Raw genomic sequence first — 16,997 nt, 5'->3', positions numbered from 1 at the left:
ATTATTTTACTCCGGTTTTTCATTTTATCGTCCAACTAGCCAAGGATGATCAAAGCCTACCCTCACTATTTAAGATGTGAACATTTATTTTGCTTTCATTGAAATACATTTATCCGTTATATAGTCTTCCCAAGGAAAGCTTTGCGTGTAAACATGAGACATGAGAAGGAACTGTCACCACGTCACTATAAACAATGGTGGTGACCACGGAACATTTAAAATTAAATGCTGACATACATTAAACAATTTTAGTATACCTAAACATTGATGCTGATGTGCATACATGACATACACTGGAATCTATAAGTAACCCTAAACGTTGATGTAAGCGGAATGCCTGAAGAAGGCCCAGAATGAAATTCCATTTTCGTTTTTCATTGACAGAAACTTTCATACATATTGAACTTGAACTTGACTTGTTCAGTATCGGTTACGATCAACGCTTTCAGTATTGGCTGTGGTCAAGGGTTTTTTACCCAATGACGGACTCAATCATGAATACATTTAGATGAAGACGTCAAACAGGCCTTGGAAAAATACTCCATCACATCCATTTAAATAAACCACAAGACTCATGGCTCTCGTCTTGAAACATGGCAGAGCTGACATGGGGATTTAAATATATGGGTATTGAAACGGCGTTTCACTGAAAGAGTTCAAGTGTCTGTCAAGGGTACAGAGAACTCAATAATTCATGTGTTCAGCGACGGGGGGGACGGGGGGGGGCAGGGGAGCTGGAAGGTCAGCACATTGCGTGAACAAGGAAAACCTTCTGGCTAACACAGCTCCCGTGGTACTATTTGCATTCCAGTTGCTCAAGTCCCTCTGCTACCCAGAATGCAACATCGTGCCCTACAAGCTCCAGCACCTGGATCGGCATCACCCTCGCCAGTATCCAAGCAGCTCAGCAGTGGATGAGCTCACCATGAATTGTATGAACCCACTTGGTTTGAATATAGTTCTCCTCCTCCCTTTTCCTCTCTCCGCCTCCTTCCCTCCTCTCAAACCTTTCTCTCTATTCATCGTGTTCCTCTCGCCAATCTCACTTTCTCTCTCCCCCCTCCTTCCAACCCTCAGTTTTCCCCTCATCTCTCCCCCCGTTATCCCCCTGTCCCTCTGCCCTCCTCACCCCTTTCCTCCGCTTCTGTCCTCTCCCCCCAACCCCTTTCCTCTCCTCACTCTCCCCAGTTCTGCCTCTCCCCTCCTCACCCCTTTCCTCTTCTCTCTTCTCCGCTAAGTGTGGCAAGAATTATCAACTTCAAATAAATAGATGTGATATGTATAGTCTATAATAAGCCTGGGGGAATAAACACAGCTACGCAGCACACAGTGTATCACAGTGGGAGTCTGGCTGGTGCTCCCATGTCCCCAGCAGAGGTAGAGCGTCAGCTGGCTGCAGTCATACGATGCTGTCCGTGTGGAGGTTGCATTGGCCCGGTGATCTACAGGGCTCCGGGACCAGGCATACATCCTATTAGTGCCGGTCTCGCTCGACTGGTACAACATGGCATTTACACTGCTGGGTTTGAGGGGTGTGATTCCCTGCGTAGCTCAACTGATGGAGCATGGCATTTACACCGCCAGGGCGAGGGGTTTGTTTCCATCAGGGCCACCCTTGGTGAGATGGATGCATGCACGTAGTGTTGTGAGACGCATCGGACCAAAGTGTCCACCAAGGGACATATATTGTCATTTATTGCTATTTTTTGCTACGACTGTGTGTGTGTGTGTTCATGTGTGTGTATGTGTGTGTGTGTGTCTGTGTGTGTCTGTGTGTGTATGTGTGTGTGTGTGTGTGTGTCTGTGTTTGTGTGTGTATGTGTGTGTGTGTGTGTGTGTGTGTGTGTGTCTGTGTGTGTCTGTGTGTCTGTGTGTGTATGTGTGTGTGTGTGTGTGTGTCTGTGTTTGTGTGTGTAATTGAAGAGATACTCCTTTTGCTTACTCAGTGTTGTGAGATGCATCGGACCAAAGCCTTCACCAAGGGACACATATTTTCATTTATTGCTGTTTTTGCGACAACTGTGTCTGCGTATGTGAGGGTGTGTGTTTGTTTGCGTGTATAATTGAAGGGATACTCCTTTGCTGTCATTTAATACATTCATAAATCAACTCAAAAATGTAAAGCCATGGATTGTGAGAGAAGATGGGGATTAACCTTGAAGGAATCTTAGAGTTTTGAATTTAAAATAATGAATTGCGTTTCATGATTTGTTCAAAATCCTTGATGGAAATGACCAGAAGTGAAGACGACTGATGTGTGCGCGTGTTTTGCGCGTCCATTTATGTGTGGGTGTGTGTGTGTGTGTGTTTGGGTGTGGTCATGTGTGCGTTGTTTTTATGTCGCTGTGCATGTATATGTGTGTGTGTGTGTGTGTGTGTGTGTGTGTGTGTGTTTGTGTTTGTGTGTGTGTGTGCGTGTGCACGCTTGTTTGCACCTGTGTGTATGTCAAATCATGTGTGCCTCTCCACGTGCGAATGCATCTCCCTTGCCTGCGACTCCAGCAGTGTGTCTCTTTCACAGATCACCAGCACGCCACAGGGTGCGGTGGCTCACAGAGGTCACGTGGTTTCTCATCACATCGTGGATCTCTCCCAAGTTCTAAACCCCGTTGCTTTTCCTTGACACTTCCCCCCGCTGAAAATATGGCATGTTTCGTAACACAGGCTAAATGTGCTCTAACGTGAGCAACGAGTCAAACGACTAAGGCCAAAACACGCGACCACAAAATGGATGTGGAAGGATTGTTTTTGTCACATAATAAATTTTAGTTAGTGCACATATTGTATGATAGTTGTATGCAAAGCTGCTCCCTTGCATATATGAGTGTGAGTGTGTTCATATATATGGGCGGCTTTTGGCTGCTTTCTTGTCCACATTTCAATATTACTCACAGAATGTTTGATCTCTGTTTGAAGTAGGCCTACTTCTTAATAATGGCGTAATCTCCTAATCTCTGGTCTCCGCAGTTGTGTGGTAAAATACTGCCGCACAGCCATATAAACCACGGTTCAAAATAGATGTTAGAGCTCCTTAGTGCAACCTTAAAAGATAATATCAGCAGGAGGTCTGCTGTTTCCAGTCATAAACTGGGTCCATGCTTTGGAAATGTATCTGGACGGACGACAGACACTAGAGCTTTCCAGATGTGCCCGGATATATCTTGGTTAAAAAGCAGGGAATGTCCTCATCTGGAAATAAAAAAGCATAAAAAAGCCATGATTCTGGCTTTGATAACCATGGGTTACAACTCGTACACACAAGACCCGCAATACGTCTGTGAGGAACTTTGACATGTAACTTCAGGATCTACATTTATTAAAAAGTAATTTACGCGAGTACATATACATCACACTCATCGCAAATCAATACAAATCGGAAAACAACATACAAGATATCACCCCGAAAAAAACACGCAGTTCAAACAGTTTTTTTGTGCTTCTGATGTCTTCCCACCATCATGTTGAGACACGGGCAGTCCATCTCCCTCATGAAACACGCACATCCCAGAGTTCTTAGAGTTTAAAAAGGTCTCCCAACACATCCTCTAACCCCCACAGCTGAGGCTTCCCAACAATCCACTTAGTTGGTGGTCCGCTCCCTGTCCATCAATCTAATTCTTATTGGTTGGCTCCCAGACGAAACCAGGAAGTGCCGCCCACTTCCTGTCAAATGGTACGTCTTCTCCGCTGAGGGTCACCGTGGTTACTACATGGGAGACCAGCTGTGAGCGTGTTTGGACAGGAGGCGGGGTGTACAGGATGAAGATGATGATGTGTGTTTTGCACATACTGTATCTGTGTCATGGGACCTCATGCTAAACCCGGATAACTAAGAGTGAAAGTAAGAGTTTATTAGTTCAGATTATAAGTAAATTGTTGCAAAAAACTAAAACAAACAAGAATAGACTCCCGAGCTACAGAGCTCTATGAGAGAGAGGAATAGACTCTCCAGCTATAGAGCACTAAGAGAGAGAGGAATAAACTCTCCAGACACAGAGCTCTAAGGGAAAGAGGGATACACTCCCCAGCTATAGAGCTCTAAGAGAGAGAGGAATAGACTCTCCAGCTATAGAGCACTAAGAGAGAGAGGAATAGACTCTCCAGCTATAGAGCTCTAAGAGAGAGAGAGCGATAGACTCCCCAGCTACAGAGCTCTAAGAGAGAGAGGAATAGACTCTCCAGCTATAGAGCACTAAGAGAGAGAGGAATAGACTCTCCAGCTATAGAGCTCTAAGAGAGAGAGAGCGATAGACTCCCCAGCTACAGAGCTCTAAGAGAGAGAGCGATAGACTCTCCAGCTATAGAGCTCTAAGAGAGAGAGAGCGATAGACTCCCCAGCTACAGAGCTCTAAGAGAGAGAGAGCGATAGACTCCCCAGCTACAGAGCTCTAAGAGAGAGAGCGATAGACTCCCCAGCTATAGAGCTCTAAGGGAGAGAGGGATAGACTCCCCAGCTATAGAGCTCTAAGGGAGAGAGGGATAGACTCCCCTGATACAGCAGTGTTCTGGCTACCAGCCCTTAGGAGACTTCAGATGATTGATAGGTTCTGTGGCGCTCCCGTTATAGAGCTGGACAGCTCATCTCCTCGTTTGGGAAATTACTCTTATTGATTTGCACTTTGCACGGTTACAATAGAAAGTAACAAACTGAGCAGTTTGGCAAGATGGAGTCAATTACCACAAATGAGGATTGGAATTATAGAGGCATCCTGGGATCACGCCTGAGTGGAAATGCATAATTTCAGAGGGTAATAGAAATTGCATTGTTGAATTATTCATACATTATATACCACGTAGCGACATCACAAAGTGGACAAAGAATAATTAAAACCGTCAAGCATAGTTTTAATGAAAGACTCACAAATAATGTTTTGGGGATTAAGAATTATAGCAACATGAAAGGTTACAAGCACCTCTTCGATGTGTCCTAGGGATGACTTGGCTAACAGGCCTGATAATAACCCCAACTTGAACACACAACATGGGTTGTGGGTTAAAACTGACGGCTTGTGTTCCACAACCATGGTGATGGGTATGGCTGTGCCATAGCACAGCCTTGTTAGATAGTAAACAAAGGGGGGGTTAACCACGACAAAAGCCGGAAGGGGGAGGGTAGAAGGTCACTGTTGAGGACAGGAAGGTAGGGGGGTGAAAAGGTTAAAGAATACCTAGAAACACTAGACACAAACAGCTGCAACAGCACCATCTATGGTCAAACTGCAATGTGTGTTTTTATTTTCATTACACTTATTCACATTAAGTGATATCACATGGTATTCATTTTATTCTGGCAAACAATTACAGTTGTGCTGTTCTGTTAGAACCAGTGCTTGAGGCAAGACTAAGATCATGAGAAGGGGGTTGAGGACGAAAATAGATAAACGATTTGTGCATCCAGGGCCGTGACTAGCTTTTTGAGGGCTCTACGCACAATGTTCTTTGAGGGCACCTAATACCTAATTTGTGAAACTATCAAAATGGGGCGTTCAACTCATTCCCCCTTGCAGTGAACGTATGTTCTGAAATTGGGCCGTTATCAAAGCCATTGACATCGATTATTTTGAAGAATTCCTTCGCTCAGGGCTCTAGCTGCACGCCTCTCAGCCTCTAGTCTGTGAGCATCTAAGCCTCTAAGTCCATTCTGTTGAGCGACTGTCACATTTTCTGAGTGTGCACTTTGAACACATCTTCAGACACATCATCGAGTTTACAGGCACCACAAGACCACTTACAGTCTCCGTGGTTGCAAAGCTTGTGCTGAGAATTCACACAGTCAGACACTCCAACTCAGGGTGATGAAGAATGTTGGACGTAAACTCATTTGAGCCCTGGAAAACAAACAGCTCATACGATATACACACAGGTCTGCAATAGGGTAAGCCAGCTAGCCAGTCAGAGATCCTGTCTCCCTCATTGTTTACAAACACCATGTTCCCTGCACTCCTATTCTGGGCTGTTAGCAATGTATCTGCGCTCTTATTTATCCTCTCATCACCAAACTAATAAACCAGCTTATTTTAGACAGGCGACATAAATACAGTCGCGAAATCTTCTTATAATATTATTTTTATGAAATATCTAGCTATTTTTGGGCATTTTCATAGGCCTATTGCCATCACCAGTGATACATTGTGCTAGATTTTGAACTCACAATTATGTGTTATTAATGTATACATGCAACTTTTACTGTGAATGCAAACTCTAAATGGATATTAATAAATGTATAAACTGTATTAATTAACAAACATATAAAACAGTTATTAGATTATAGAATTGGGTTTTCTACATAGTGTGCAGAGGTTTATTTTGCTCTGACTGTGGCGTCAGACTGGGCGTGGTCTCAGAAGGTTGAATGGCTGCAGGTGGAGGCCTCAAGTAGCGGCCATCAATCAACCAATCACAGGGAGAACCATAGGGAGAGAAGAGACATGGAGAGAGAGGCTTGTGGGAAGTACTGCGCGATTTGACTGGGGATTGAATTTTGGACTGCTTGCAGAAGGATTAAAGAGTTGGGCAATAGATATCAGCAAGCAACGATTCCCCATTTACTTACCTTGATTGACACACATTTTGAAAATTGAGCTATTGAGTGAACAGCCTACTTTATTCTAAGTTATCATTATTTGCACCTGAGTTTATTGATTTTAATCCTCCAGTCAAACAGAGGGTCACTCCTGGTGTTAGGGGCCATCCCAAAGAGTGTGATTTGCTTCATCTTGGTCTTCAATGCATGGAATAAATGTTTTACGGTTGTCATGGACCAGCTTTTCACAAACAAACAAGCAAACAGTTGCCCGTAAAATAACGTATTCCACGTGATTTGTTTAGAGCCGCTATAAAATGGCGTCCCTAGACCGTATTCAGGGTCAACTTAAATATAAAACCAGAAAATTATAATCACATTGTAATAAATAAAAATAGACCATATACCAGGCAAAAAGGGTCACTAGTTGAGAATCGAGATGAAGTAAGATGACATTTCTAATGTTTAGCAAACGCTATCCTTACATTGTGAAGTCATTTATGTTCTAGATGCCCGTGAATAAACGCTTTATTTCAAAGTTGTTCTACAAACGATAGGAAGGTTACAAAGCAAAGCCACTTTTTGCAACACCACCATCTAGCGTTTCCTAGACACATTGCAGTCCTCTCCTTGGCACGGATGTGTGTTGCAGTAGACGCCACATCCACAGCAACCTCAACGTTAATTGTTCAGTATGAGTATTCGCTTATTTCAGAAAAGAGCAGTAGGCCTTATATTGATACAGGCTGCTGATACGTGGTATACACTCATGCCATGTCATCTCCATAGCTTATATGATATATGTGTCTATTTATTGCTACATCAACAAACTAACTGAAATAGCTGGACAGGCTCCTCATTTGAGAGGTTTCATGGAGGGCCCTCTCCATTAGCTATCCCCCATGGGACCTTTATATCGGAAAATGTATTTATGGTAACGTTGAGTGTGTGGGTGATGTCTGGTTTAAGCACCCTCACCTGGCTCGAGTCAGACTGGTTGGACCCTGGGGCTGGGTGAGGCTGCGCCCTTGTTGTACATTGAGCAATCAATGTGCACAGGTTAGACCAACCTTCGCCACACACACTCAGGGAGCTCTCCTTAATGGCAACATCAGCACCAGGTCATGTGTCATTGTCAATCAACTTTTACAATAAACCTGTTTTGGAACATCACCATTCTGTGTCCCTGTCTGGACACAGAATGGTCAGTGAAAGTCAACTAGTTGTAGAATAGACATTGTAACAGGTCGACAGCGGCGAATTAAAAATCACTATTTTTATCCTTTTTGAATTGTGTCATATGATGTTTAGCTTTATCAATAGGTCTGTCTTTATCAATAGGTCTCACCTTACAGAGCAGATGACTATATGCTCTGTAAGGTGACCTTGGGTGTCTTGAAAGGCGCCTCTAAATTAAATGTATTATTATTATTATTATTATTGTGGAAGACTCCGGTCAAGCACAATGAATGCATGGGCAGAGTGCCCGTTGGTAGCCCGGTAGGTAGACAGAAGGGCCATCGACTCATTTAATACTGGATGAAATGATTGTACTGCCTTATTACAGACTGATGATTACTGATTATCTGGCCACTGAACATTGGGAAGCTTGCTCATGTCTGCTACTCACTCATTGCACACAGATCTGGAAGTCAAAGTTTGTCAAGCATTAATGGGTGGGTAATGCACTCGCATAGATTGACTAACCATTTCTCAGTCTTTCCGACGCGGTCATTTTTTATCAACTACTGGTAAAATTCCAGTAGTGGGAAACAGAATTCCAGTAGTGGGTTTTCTGAATAGGAGGAGGAGGAGGCATTCTTTGATGTCCCAGATTTGTATTGACATTAAGCAAGTTTCTGTGCTCATTAATGTTAAGTTTAAACTTTTTATACTGCTTTATTGGAGCAGGGATCGTGGCTCTGAGTGACGCTTATCTGGTCAAATGGTCAACGGCTAAATTTCCAATTGTCCAATGTCCCATTCAATATCCAGTCCTCAATGTGGTTGCCTCTTTCCCTCCTTGCCTTAATTTTCACCCGATCCGATCCAACTTGTTAAGCAAGTTGAATCAACTAACTGTAATAAGTGCACTGGAAAAATAATAACAATAAATAATAAAAAGACATTATAAATACCCCCAAACTGAACGCATTTATAGCCACTGTGTCGCAGAGTTCAGAAATATCCAAAACACACACACACACACACACACACACACACACACACACACACACACACACACACACACACACACACACACACACACACACACACACACACACACACACACACACACACGTGTTTATGTGAAATTTCTTAAAGAGCCAATAGTGTTGGCATGAATGAGGCCTTTACACTCACAAATTCCTATTAAATAGAACAATTACTAGGTGGTTTTATGGTTTCAATCCTATAAATGAATAACAATGGCGATAATGACTTGGCATAGGCATATATAACAGAACAAATATTTCCCACACATTAAGGTACACTTAACATATCTGTAGGACTTAGGATAATGACCATAACACGGTGATGAACATCTCAAACATTTACAGGGGTGGTATCGAATAACGGCGAACCAACAGGCGTAATGTTTAAGGTTATACAACAGGGGGCGCAAGAAGATCACAATGTAGGTCGGTTTTCATCAGAGCGCTAGAGTAAAAAATCCAGATATTCAGCCCCATGTAGCTGGACCTCATCGGCTACGGTCCTGCTGCAGTCTGTGAACCGCAGGCAAGAGAGTAGACCAGGTCACATCTGGGATGCAGAGGCGGAGGAAAAACAGACCGCTCGAGAACATGTGACAGATATAGGCCTACCTCGAGTTTAAAAGACTGTCAACTCTTGCTCAAACATTTTGTAAGCAGGTAAATAGGCTATGGGTAAAACTAGAATTCAAATAAAAACTGTAAATGTTTACTGTGTACAACACTGTCCAACAACTACATTTTGCGGTTCTTTTCAAGTTCTTATATACAGCATGGGAGTCAGATTCATATTGTCATGTGAGGTAGCGATATACCTATATTTTTGATCGGATTGACAGATTGCAGGCCATTCTTAAATGTGGGGAGTTTTTGACACATACACACGTGGCCGAGGCAGGGTCAGTGATGCAATAATCTGCTTCAGTTAATTAGGCCCATTCATTAGGGCCAATAGGCCTAATTAACGACCGCGAGGTCTGCTGGACGAGTTCATTTCTTAGATACACATGGCAGTGCAGTGCTCCAGCTCGATACATCTGCCTCGGATTTGCCACGTATGCCGGCCATTACTTTCCTGGGGGGAGACTGTGGTGGGTTTATAGTGTGTGTGTCTCATGGCGATGCGAAATGGTACGGTAGCGACAGAGCTGGTCAACAGTGCGACTCTGCGTCCCGCGAGAGAGTGTGTGTGCGCCTTTGCATTTGCGTGTGCTTGTGTACCGGCAGAACAATGTCACCTTGACTTGAATCTACAGGAGCCGATAGCCTCCTGTGCAATTAGGGCAAGAGATAGAGACTGAGATAGATGGAGATATAGATAGATAGAGTTGAAGACAGACAGACAGGAAAAGAAAAGACACAGACAGACGGACAGACGGGTGGAGACACATTTGGACAGTCACTCGCCGAGTATTTGCGTCTCTGTGGATGTGTGTGAGTGTGCGTGCGCGTGCGTGAGCGAGGGAGAGAGCGAGCGCGAGGGGAGCCTGTGCCAAGTGTGTGCGTGTGAATGTGTGTAAAGATTGAAGCAGTAAAAAGCCCGCTTTGCTCTGTCAGACCGCTCGCGGCACCGGAGCCTGCCTTACTACCTCCGTATCTACGACGCAGAGACGGCGCGCGTGCAGAAATGGCGGGAGCACTACTACGCACAGGTGGGTCACGCGACTATGGTAACACAGGTAGGCTCTGACACGGTCATGCCGTCCTTTCGGTTTTGTGTTTCCCCTCGAACTGTGATAATGTCATGTTGCGGCTCGAGAAGAGGAGGGACGGAGAACCAAGCGCGGGTTTTGGCGGGGCGTTTGCTATAGGTGATGTGTTTATCGCACAGGTCGAGGTAGGAACGCGCTATATCCCACGGTTCGCTTGTCATCAAGTAGGCTACCGGATGCGCACATGGATTAATACGCCGGGGCTGGAGGGGGGGGGGCGGGGGGGCAAAGTTTGCCTATCTGCCTTTTGTGAGTCTCCTCTATCAATGGCTGAATGTCCGCACAGGTAGCTTCATTTTACAGACTCGGTGTCCACCAAAGAGCCCCTCATCCCGTTCCCCATGGCCGTTACCGTGTCCGTGTCCCCGGAGCCGCTCTCTGTCCTCCCGTTGCATCCCTCCATCCCGTGGTCACGTGCTGCTCTCGCTCCATACGATCTGTCCTTTTAGTTTTGCCGGAGAAATCTCGACCAATCGCAGTCGCAGGGGGCGTCTCTCTCTCTCTCTCTCTCTCTCTCTCTCTCTCTCTCTCTCTCTCTCTCTCTCTCTCTCTCTCTCTCTCTCTCTCTCTCTCTCTCTCTCTCTCTCTCTCTCTCTCTCTCTCTCTCTCTCTCTCTCTCTCTCTCTCGCTCACTCTCACACGCCCTCGCGCAAACAATCGACTGAGGAGAAAGGGGGTATGGGATGTGCTGTGCTGCCTTCTGACGTCACCGACTCCTCTGCACTCGGAACTGCCAGCCAGTCAGCGTTAGGGATGCTCTGAGGAAAGACTGCAGCATCTCCACCGAGAGAGGACAAAAAAAAATCGCATCTCTCTTCTTCTTCTCCAGCAGCTTTGTTTCCGTCCACAGCTTCTCCCCTCCGGACCCTTACCACCGACAACCCGACCCCCCTCACCACCACCGCGCACCTTCGGGTGTTTACATGACCGCGTTGAGCCCATAAGGATCAAAAGAACGACAAAAAAGCAGTTTTTTATTCTGCCGTCCTTTTTTCTTCCTTTTACACCCGAATTGATTCCTGCCTCCTTTTTTTGTTGTCCCGGTTGTGCGTGTGTTTTATTTATCGCTTTATTCCCCGCGCCCGTCGCTGCACCGAGGACCACGGAGAAGCGCCATCATCCCGCACACACTGCCTGACATGTGTACGCGCTTTTATGTTGCCGCGGAATGACATATCCTACACCACGTATCACGGGGTTGATGGCCGACTGACGCAGCATTTGTACGTCAAGTAGAGTTTAGACTTATTTACGGAGAGGCGAGAGAAAAAAAAAGGCTTCGAGGATCTGTTTTTTTTGGAGCAAACATCCGCCCGCTCCTGCATCGCCTCACGGGCTAAACACACGCGTCCTGCATACTGCCTAGCATCTCCTCGCGTCGGCGACACAGCAACGCACCGCGACACCGACCACGGTCGCGTTTCTTTTTTGAATTCCCTAAATCGCCTTTTCGTCCTCTGAGGAAGACTCCCCGTGCGGAAGGCTACGTCGCGTTGCGTTACTAGGGGGGATTTAAACGCAACAGTCGCATCCTTAAAACCAAGCTTACAAAATGATGGCCGGCGGAGCAGTACAACAAAACGGGATTTTCTCAAATCCTCACCACCACAATCAACAACCGCACATGGAGTCCGACCCTCCGGATTCCCGTAAGAGACCGCTCGAGACCCCCACGGAGGCGAGCAGCACTAAGCGCACCAACACAGGAGGTAAGAGGACCGACGGGACGTGTGAACCTCCGGTGGGCTGCAGAGAGACGGTCCACGGCCGCTGTAGCGCCGGGGGAAAGGGAGAGGGGAGAGCAGGTTGATTCGATTCCTGACGTATCGGCACGCTTTAATCTGATATCGATTTGATTTGGCGCCCTAATGATGTTAGATGCAGATGCAGATAGCGCATAAACCCCCTCGCTTCGGGCCAGCTGAAGCCATCTTCTAGAGGCTTGGAGTGCATAACAAGGGGACGCTTTTGTGTGGATAGTCGTTGGAAACAATGAAAGGGAGAGCGCCTCGCGGATTTGGAGGGAATCCGTCACTTTCTCCTCGCTATTATGCGCGTTCCGATTAATCGGGCAGCGCATTGTTTATTTTACTTTTACATAAATAGAATGGCGGCCATACTAGACCAGAATAACAGCGACCGCAGGCAGCAGCCGAGATGTAAACAGGCGAACCGGAGGCGAGAGGCAGGGAGCATGATTCTACGCTCTCATCCCTGGCTTCCACGGATGACCTTGTGTAGTTAATCTCTCCCATCATCCGCTGCCGCCTGCGTCCCTTTATTATGTGGGTTACATTATACAAGCGGATAAACACGCACGTCCATATAACACACGCGGTGAGCATCTAGGGCAGCTCGCACGAAAAACTGTTATTGCTGCTGCACGTTGCTCCTCCGCCACCTCGGCATTGTTCTATTCTTAGACGATGAGGACCGGAGTTTCTGGGACATGCTAAGGACGTCCGAATTGTTTAAAAAAATGCTCTGAACGTATTTGTGCGCAATGACCTGGTTTAATGAGCTATGATTATTTGTTATCATGATAATCACCATCTTTATTTTTTGTTTACATGCTGTCATGCGCCAAGCATTCACGTCATCCGGCATTACAACAAGCCATATTCCGACCATGCACCCCCCATCCCGCACATGTAGACACACAGCGCACACGTATGATTTAGACAAGAGAACACGTGACATCGAAGTGAAACAAGGAAACTGTTTCAGAAAATGTGTTTTTTCCGTATAACGGTGGAGGTTATATTAGGCCCCGTATATTGCAGGTGTCCCCCTTTTGGCTGTCCTAACCAAAGCCCAGCCAAAAGTCACAGAGAACATCGTTACAAATGATAGAGTCTAGACTCAGGTATTTTCAGCATTACCTGCGACCTCAGAGGAGTGAAAACAATACAATGATCGCCAAATACATAGGTGACTGTATGGATTCTATTTAAATAAGAAGAAATACCTTAATGCATCAGTTGATTTCAATCTGGCCCAGGCTTAGGAAGAACCCTTATTTTCCTTTTGAATGCCAAACCAAACCCAACTGCCATCCCAGGGACCAGTACCGCCCTGCTCTGAGGGTCCCGGCTGCGTTTCAAACCGGCGTTTGTTTAAAAAGTGGATTGATGAGGCTGTGTTTGAGCACTTACGGAGGACCACCCTGTGTGTGGCGTCCCCGGGCGGCCCTCCAGAGACGTACGGCAGGCACCGCAGCCCGGCCGCCAAATGAAAAGGGTGAACCGAGGGCCATGAGCACAGCGGCTATTACAGGCTTTTAGTCGGATGGAGCGCACCGCTGCAGAGCCGTCCCCGGGGGTCAAAAGGTCAACGGTCCCAGCGATCTCGTCTCACAAGCTGCACCAGTGCCCACAATATTTGATACAAAAATTAGGATGCTATGACCTCCGACCTCTGACCTCCCCATCCCCAAGAAATAAACAGCCATCGTTGTATTTTTCTATTGAAAATACATTTAATTTAGGATGTTTTAATAACATGTGCGTGTGTAATTATAAGGAAGAGCTGCGACCCATGGATGGGACTTGCTTTAGGCCTATAACTTATGCATGATTCTCCTTCCCCAACCGACAAGATATTTCCACATTAAAAGCGTCCTGGAGATTTTTATGATGAAGAGGGGTGTTGATTTCAACCAAGAGGAAGCTAGTTCCTTCTGAATGATGATGCTCCAGTGGTCAAACATTGATTGGCTTTCAATTAAAAGACACCACAATTTATAAGTCAACGCGACTTAAAAGTGCAGAATGTAACCATAAAATGGTGGCCTACCATGAAGCCGGCATAACCAACCTGCTTTGTATTATCGCACCTTGGAGGCTCAGTCATAACGTATGCTTTCAGCGAATTAATTAGAAAATACCCCGTTTACAAAAGTCTTCTCAGAAGTGCTGCTCAAGGTTAACGGAAGAATGTTAAAAAATAACTGGTTGTGTCTCTGAATGCTAGTTCACGCCACGCACCCCCCTCTGCTTCCTCTCTCTGTAGTGGCCTACCTGCAGCCCCTTTTTGAAACTGAAGCCATTGTATTCCCTCACCAAGAAACTGAAACTCATGGTAAGACGGATCCTTCCATTTTGATCTTTTTTAACCACTTACTTTAATTTTTTCATTCTGCTGAAATACTTACTGTTGCAGGATCTAACAGTGTGGGGGGAGAAGTTTGTGATGTGCTCTTTTGTGTTTGTCACATAAAGCTCAGAGCTATTCAACTCCTAAGCTAACACTGATACACAAAACAGGGAGCGTAACTGAACGTTTTCAATTCATATTTCATGGTGCAGATTGATGCATGTATCTGTTGTTTATATTAAATGTATTCAAGTCCATAACATCCATTCCCATGCTTTTTTATACAAATTCTATATTTCTTTTTTATCCCATGCTATTCAACATTATCCCACAGGTAAACACTGTTTATCATCAGAACTATTGGGTATAACTCTATTTAATACAAGGTATTTGAATGTATTGTGGGGTTGTCAAAATTGATATGGACTATGGTGGACTAACAGTATGCATTAGCGTGTTTGCAGTCTGAAATGGCATGGTACTGAAATGTTGCTGATGTTTTATGGATATATTGTTGAAATGTCCAGGTTGTTTTGTTGAATTAATTCTATGTGTCCTGAAATCGAACCAATGATGAACTATATTTTTTAAAAAACAGCGAGTACCCTGAACATGGCTGATGAAATCAGGTGCACCACACAAAATACTGTCATCAATTGAATGTTGCCGTACAAAATGTTCCAATAGCTAACGAAGAAATAGGACTGCAAATCGTGAACTATGGTGGAAATCTCGAGTGTGGAAACATTATTTAAAGGCATATAGATAAATTCAAAACGATAAGTGATCTTCAACTTTTCCGTCGAGGTCTTAACTAGTGTGTGTCCAGCTAGTCCGAATCTATCTGAGGGAAGGGAAAAACAGAGGGAGAGAAAAGTGCACTTGGCACTGCTGACGTGTTGGAAAGATGGTTAAGTATCATGCTAGTATCCCGGACGAGCTGCCGCGGCTAGGAAGCTAGGAGGCTAGCATGGTTGGTATGGCACGGCGGCCATGACAGTGCATGCTGTAAATCAAACCGTCCGTCTCATAAAATCCTGACTTCTCGTCGTAATAATTCATCAGATTCAGCAGTGGTTCGACTTCATAGCGTAGTCCTCCCACCAACCCTTCTTAAGGATAGCAGTTATTACGGTTGAAATATTATGCAGTTCTAACATTTTCCAATAGTCATTTTATTATTATTACAACCATTGGGCTGATGGTATGTAGGCAGGAACGCATTGAGCAGTCTTTGCCTAACGAGGAACCACTGCAAAAGGAACTGAAATGATAGACGGATCAGACTCTAAATTGTATTATTTAGCAAGTTGTGCTCACGTGTGATTGGTCGAGAGACCCTGAGACTCAGAATGTGGATCCCTTCGTCAGTGCCAGGGAAAAAGTGCAGGAGTGTGCAAGGGAGATTTAGAGATTGTTTTGCCCATCTACTCTCACTCCTAAGTTGTTATAGTTAGGTAGAGCGCTTGGCAAATCCCTCGCTATAATTTAGGGCTTGGCTTCAAGGGAAATAGCAAGGGTTTAAGCACAGAGGCCAACAAGGCATTATTCACGTGTAAGCAAAATAATTCAGAGGCCTTGTTTTACCTTGATGGTTAGTAAAAAATGCAATACTTTGATCTCCTCTCCTCCGCTCTCCTATCCTGCTGTCTGCAGACTTGGGATATTATATGTTCATTTAGTAAATGGAAGAACTGGCTGCTGTTCGGTGAGCAGAGGCCAATGGGGGGTTGGGTTGCCCTTGCCAAGCAACTTTTAGAATTTTAGATTATATTGTGTGTGTGTGTGTGTGTGTGCGTGCGTGCATGTTTTTGTGCGTGTGCCTGTGTGTTTTTGTACGTGTGTGTGTGTATGTTTTTGTGCAATGGGTGAGTTAACTGATGTATTCCATCATTATAAATGCAGATACACGCGTGTACGCACACACACAAACGGGCTCACGCACACGCACAAACTGCGTGCACACTGCTCATTGAGTCCTGGCTGAATGAGGTCTTTGACGGTATTGATCCAAGGTTAGTGTTTTCTGTTGCAACCGGCGCAGAACAGAGCATCTTTTAGGAACACATTCACTTCATTGAGCCATTAGAGATACAGGGAAGGAAGCCTTGTGATTTTGCTTTTGGCCGACTAGAGCGACAAAGCCATTCAGCACTACACTTTCTGAGTTCTGAGCTACATACAGCTTCCTCTTATGTGGTGGAGACCCCACTGTTACGAGGAAACATTCACAGTGGGATAAAAGATGATTATGGCTTTGGCGGTTTTGATTCCAGTACATACTCCAAGCGTTTATGTTGTTCCAGTTCAATCATTTTTAAACGTTAGGATTTGCATTTTCTTCATAAATTAGTTGGAAGATATGAAACTAGGAACTGAATGGAACCCGGAGAACGCTGCCTCTGGAACCTTCCGGAGAACGCTGTGTTCCTCGGCACGGGAACTCTTTTC

General features: G+C 45.1%; 1 protein-coding gene across 1 annotated transcript in view; it reads left to right on the top strand.

The window, feature by feature from the left end:
• The first annotated feature begins 10,930 nt into the window (after positions 1-10,930).
• Positions 10,931-16,997, top strand: part of LOC132474994 (RNA-binding protein Nova-1-like) — a 17,929-nt gene continuing 11,862 nt past the window's right edge. The window contains exons 1-2 of the mRNA XM_060075947.1: positions 10,931-12,160; positions 14,463-14,531. Coding sequence (XP_059931930.1) covers positions 12,004-12,160; positions 14,463-14,531 — 226 coding nt within the window. The 5' untranslated portion in view covers positions 10,931-12,003. The remainder of the gene's footprint in view (positions 12,161-14,462; positions 14,532-16,997) is intronic.

The sequence above is a fragment of the Gadus macrocephalus genome, chromosome 16, assembly GCF_031168955.1.
Source record: "Gadus macrocephalus chromosome 16, ASM3116895v1".
NCBI lineage: Eukaryota > Metazoa > Chordata > Actinopteri > Gadiformes > Gadidae > Gadus > Gadus macrocephalus.
This window is presented reverse-complemented; position numbering and strand designations above follow the sequence as displayed.